The sequence below is a fragment of the Phalaenopsis equestris genome, unplaced genomic scaffold (genome assembly GCF_001263595.1).
Source record: "Phalaenopsis equestris unplaced genomic scaffold, ASM126359v1 Scaffold000761, whole genome shotgun sequence".
Lineage (NCBI taxonomy): Eukaryota > Viridiplantae > Streptophyta > Magnoliopsida > Asparagales > Orchidaceae > Phalaenopsis > Phalaenopsis equestris.
Window position 1 is genome coordinate 1,408,223 of NW_018165201.1, and position 6,000 is coordinate 1,414,222.

General features: G+C 34.9%; 1 protein-coding gene across 1 annotated transcript in view; it reads right to left on the bottom strand.

Annotated features, from left to right (window-relative positions):
* The window catches only part of LOC110031023 (potassium transporter 7), a 29,601-nt gene that overhangs the window by 21,691 nt on the left and 1,910 nt on the right, over positions 1–6,000 (bottom strand). Inside the window, exons 2-4 of the mRNA XM_020734054.1 lie at positions 2,985–3,228; positions 2,636–2,884; positions 2,505–2,555 (exon numbers count right to left, since the gene is read on the bottom strand). Of these exons, the coding sequence (XP_020589713.1) occupies positions 2,505–2,555; positions 2,636–2,884; positions 2,985–3,228 (544 nt within the window). The remainder of the gene's footprint in view (positions 1–2,504; positions 2,556–2,635; positions 2,885–2,984; positions 3,229–6,000) is intronic.

A 6,000-nucleotide genomic window follows, 5' to 3' on the forward strand; every position in this document is an offset into this window, starting at 1 on the left:
ATAGCCAAAACAATGATTCACCAAATCGAGAGGAGAAAATAAATCCCTTACACCATGCAATTTCAAGTGATGAAGAACTCATACATTGTCGATTGGTATAGAATATCAAAAGAGAGTCCAGGATGTTAAAGTAAAGATCGACCTATAGGATTTCGACAGTCTGATGGTTATGGATAAATTCATCGAGTGGTTGCAGACACTGAAACGTAACTTTGAACTGGACAGAATGGTAAAACTAATTGTCATCAACTTAAAGAAGAGTGTCTCTATGGTGAGAAAATTTAAAGTGCCTACGCCAACGTGAGGGAAAAGGTAGATAACTACCTGGTCTAAGATGACGATTGATACATCGCAAATATACGTTCCTCCACATTACCGACAAAATATATTCATAATACTCCATTATCTGCACTAGAGAGATTCTTCTGAGGAGAAAAACTTGGTTGAATTTGATCAACTCATGCTGAAATGTAAGTTGGTGAAACCAGAAGTATACACAGTAGTGAGATATCTTGGAAGGCTGAGATTGCCTATTAGTAATGTAGTGAGCCGCAGCCATATTGGTCATTACTCGATGTAAAAACCCTAACTTTAAATATGGGGAAATAGCAAGAACCTCAGGTAATTGTTGAATTTTACAAGTTCAAACCTAGGAGCAGACAGCAAGTGTACACCCAGTGAAGCATCTCAGTCGACCCTAGCCGATGAGAAATCAGCACAAAGTGGAGAAAATATAGAGATCACCGGTACTCCCAAATCCATCCCAACTAAGAAATGTTTTACATGTCACTATTTTGGACCATTGCATTCGACTGCCCCAAATAGGAGGAAAATCTCTTTCACTAAGCAGTTAATAGTTAAAAATATGGACAGAGATACGAGATAGAATGAAGATGTCATAGAATACTAACTTCCAGCCGACGAGAGAGAAGCTAATGATTCAAACTGAGCCACAGAGAGAGACTCCGACGACACTAATATTGATTATCCTAAAAGATAGTGAGTCCGAGAAATCGATACATAAAAAGAAATAGCCCTTATTGAGAGAGTTACTGAATATTCTGACCGACAATATACCTCAATGGCGGTTATCAACCAGATAGATTCAACATGTTATAGACCTCATTAAAGGAGTTTTTCTTCCAAACCCACTTATCTCTAGGATGCAACCAGTCGAGTATGAGAAGTTGCAAAGACATGTTACACCCTTGATGGATAAAGTCTTAGTTCATGAGAACACCTATCTACGTGCAATTCCAACACTAGTTTTATAAAAAAATGATGGTTGTGTATTCTATCAGGACGTGTTTTGGAATAACATATTTATTTTAGAGTTGCATGGATGGACGTGAGCATAAATATTGTAGTATGGCTGTCTCAGACACAACAAAGTGGTGACTTTGTCATGTTAGTGGCAAATTGATTCCAGAAGCTTCTAGAAGGAACAAGAAACCCCTCCTACCCGAGAAGAATGACGCAAGAGGCGCTTCATTTGGAAACACGGACACGGGATCGCATTCTCCACAGGATCACGGATTCACCCATGATTGCAGGAGCAAGGGTTTCATGTTTCGCATAGTTTTGAATCCCTACAATCATAAGATTGGAACCAATAGTCGTTGACTTCCAGTTTTTCCAGAATGTTTTTTTCTTTTTTGATTTCTTTCCTTTTCTCTATTTCAAATTAGGTTTTATCTATGAGGAAACTTATTAGATCTTGTTATTTCCTATTTCTGGAAACTTTTGCTTAATTTTGAGAATTATGGATATTGTAATCTTTAATTTCCTGTTTTAGGAGGTTGTATTACATTCCTTCTACAAGTGGTGTGATTGTATCTTGCTCGGGAATTGGTGGTGAACCTCCTCGCCGCCTATACAATGTCCTTTCGAAGCTAACTTTGCTATTTTCAGTCGAGACAACCACCGAAAAAAGCTTATCCTCATCCAAGCGTCGTCAAACTCGCATATTACCATTCCCTTGTCATTCCACAACTAATTACCCGCTAAATCCCATTCCTAAACGCTTTCTAGGAACCCTAGAATGGTATCAAGAAAATTCTAGGTAAAAAATAATTAATTTTATGGGTATTTACATACATACCACCCAATTCCTATGAATTTACATGTCTAACACCTAAACTTTACTACTACATTTAAAGTAGCCAGATCCTTCATATCATTATTTTGACTTTTAAAATGTTAAATACACCATTTCATGCATAGGCAAGGTGTCATATATGTAAAGATTGAATTTTAGCTGCTGGATATGTAAATACATAAGAATTGTGTGGTATGTAAATCTTCCTTAAGTTTAACCTCAAGATAAGATTAACGAGTACAAAAATGTCATCAGTGTCATCTCCAGAACAATGAGATCCTTCCAGCTTATACAGTCAGTTAGTGATGGATGCTAGTTATTAAATGGATGCTAGTTATTAACTGTTTATCCCATATGAAACTCTAAATTACGCCTAATACCACGGAAGAAAACAAGAGTGACTAACCATTACTTAACCCTGCAGCACGAACTTGCAGCCCAGATATTGATGATAGAACTGTAGAAGATAAAAAAATTAGTTTACAATACTGCACTTAACTCTTCCAAGCTATGAAAAAATGACAAGTCAATATTTACCAGAAATCGCCGGCGTGAGAACGCCGTCACCTATAACCATACAAGCGCCAAAGAGGACTACTAGTAGTAAAGCAGTCCGTGTCTTTTTATGTTTCTCGAGAAACCTTTTCAATGGAGATAGAGCAGTACTCCGGGATGTATAACCAGGCCTATAATATGTAGATAACTCCTCATCAGCGGCCTGTTGATTAGGTAAAAGACTGAACTTTGCATGCCTGCAAAGAAGAGAATATAGAGCAAATGTTCCCCCTACAGAAACAATGTCAATAATAAGAGTAGAGTTTAGATATGAAAAATTGCTCAATGACCAGCCTTCCATAGAAGAACGGATAAGCACCTTATAACTCACCTTCACCATTATCATCCGCACTCAACACGATGAATACATATTTTAGCAACGGAATCAAAGTGAAAGTCCAGAATATTAAGGAAAATGCACCAAAAATTGTCTCCTCATCTTGAAAATTATGGAGTCTCCCAGTAAAAGTGCTTTTATAGACATACAGAGGACAAGTAGCTAAATCACCATATACCACACCAAAACTTTGATATGCTAAAAGAAGCAGGTTCTTATAGTAACTCTTCCAGTGAAGCTGCAAAGAGGGGCAATGGACAGAAATCATTCCAGAAGAAAATATTAATCAATAGTTTAACTACATAAAAAAACCTAAAAATATTAAGCAATAGTTTAACTGCATAGAAAGGCCATGGGCGGGAACAATTTATGTAATAAAAAATATTATAAAATGGATGCACAAGATGCCTAGACAAATAGAATAAAATTTTCTTGAAGTTCCTATTTTTGTGGGGCATTTACATCCATTCAACATAATTCTTATGTATTTATGGATCAACACCAAAACATTCATAATTTTATGCATAACACTCAAATATTTAATACTACATAAAAAATGCCAATAGTATTAAGTGAAATACACATTTCTTTCATAGGCTTATGCCACATGTGAGATTTGTAAATACAAAGAAATTTTCCGGGATGTATGTATATTTCCCTTTTAGTGTGTGTGTGAGTGTGTGCAAGGGTTTGAACCTTGGACCTCCAGTTTAGAGAAGGCAATACCACTCTACCAAAATGTGCATGTAGAAACTATAGAGAATCATCTGACCATGTCTCGCAAAAGAAAGCAATCCCATGCATGATGGGAGAATAAACAATGCTACTATAATAATTATTGGGATTTATTTTATACAATAATTTTAAGAAGAATAATAAATTTGTATTCTTTAATTCATTGCATGAGACAAATTTGATATAAATTATATAAATTAAAAATAAAAAATTGATAAATTATATGATTTAACATGTCAAATTAAAAAACATTAATGCTTAAAATTAAATTGGTTTAAAACTTTAAAGTATTAGGAAATTTAGAGATTAAGTTGAAACTATAACATTTTAAATTAGATCAATAATTAAAGTTACATTAATTTTTAAGTAAAATTTAAAATTAATGCAAAGATTTTAGAGAGTTCGTTTTCAAGTGGATTCCTTATATTAATTAAAGAGAGACTGTACTAATTAGAAAAGTATATGATAAGAAGATAATATCAGATTTTGGTAGGATTATAAATGAGTCTCAAATAAATAGAGGGAGCCTTGTGTGGCTTCAAGTTCACTTTTTTTCTAAATATTCAGTTCGGGCAAGTTAATGTTTGACTTCTCTAAGTTTATGCTTGGCTTCAAATAGTTTGACTTATTTGTGAATATAACGAACACAAGCAAACATAAAAAAAAAGAGAGAGAAAGAATCAAACTCATGACCACACCATGCAAGAATAACATAACTCAATATACAACCATTGCACCACAATTTATTTTGTAGTATTATAATATATCTGCTACGCCTGAAGGCTAGGTGGACGAATCGGTCCAGAAAAAATTGGTCTAGAGCGAACAATCGCAGCCAGCCCAGCAAAGAGGGGCGAAAGCCCTAGGAGTAGATGAGGGTTATTCGAGCTCCCAGGTGGCTCTTGTGCAATTGAGAGAGGAGCGTTCGTGAGTTTCAGGCTTGCAGAGAAGAAATCTGAGTGTGGTGTAATATGTACATTATTCCTCACTCCATAGTGAAATATTGTTGCGGTGTGACTCTGTGATTTTTTCTCGTTCTCAAGTTTTTTTACTTTATATCTTGTGTGATTTTCTGAATTTATTGTATTGTGCACTTATGTTCCATTTTTTTTTTGGATCTCTCGAATTGGCGTGTGTTTTTCGCAGTGTGATTTGGTTGTGACTTGATCGAATCCCGTTTCTCTATCCCAACATGCACTAATACTAGTTGAGCAGAGAACTTACAGACAGAAAATTCATTTCTGGGTATTGTTCCTATGTCTGCAAAAATTTTGTCACATGGAGAAACAAGAAGAAAGCATTAGTCTCTAGAAATAGTGTAGAATACAAATATCGAGCACTTTGTAAATTTATGAAGGAACGTAGATCTAAATGTTACTAAATGAGTTAGGATATTTCATGATCAATTCTATAAAGATGTTTTGTGACAGCTTACAAAGAATCTTGTGCATCATGACATGACCAAATGCATCGAGATTGAGAGAAATTTTATCTCTGAAAATGTCAATGGTAGCATTATTCACTTGATTTACATTCCAACTCATCAAGTCGTCGATGTCTTCACTAAATCTCTACCTCCAAGTAGCGTCATTGAGTTGAACACCAATCTGAGCCTTTATCACATATATGACCCAGTTTGAGGGGGGGTATGAAAAGTTAGGAAGATGGGCCGGCCGACTTCCTCATAAATCTTAGGAAATCTAATTGGAGACAATTTTGGAAACCTCTTGAATGATTTATCCCTTCCTATTTATGTTTCTTTATTTTTATTTAAGAATAAATGGGTTCTCAAAGTTAAATATAAAAGCAAAAGGACTCATGGATCAATATGAGACTCGCTCAGTGGCTAAAGGCTATAATTATGTTTGTTTGACCTTTATTGTAGTAGAAAAAGATGAGACATGATCAAAGCAAGATTTTTAGTGGGCATGCAAGAAGAAGTGACCCTTGCATGCCAATCATATTTAATTAGTCACCTTGGATAATGTTCCAACACAACTTATGATATTTAATTAAGAAATCCTTATTCAACATGGATTTACCTATCTACCATGAATTCACAAGAAGCCAGGGGTGATCTTTAATGGTTGCCTATAATTTTTGGAGCTATGTTGGTTATATGTATTGTATATTAAATTATGAATCACTCAATGAGTTCAGGTTAACATGCTTTTCATGGATGTGTTTGAATGAACCAGAAAGGAAAAAAATTTAGTGTAATTTTGGAGAGATGTAAGGCTAAGAAAATAGGGTTTAAGATATATATATATATATA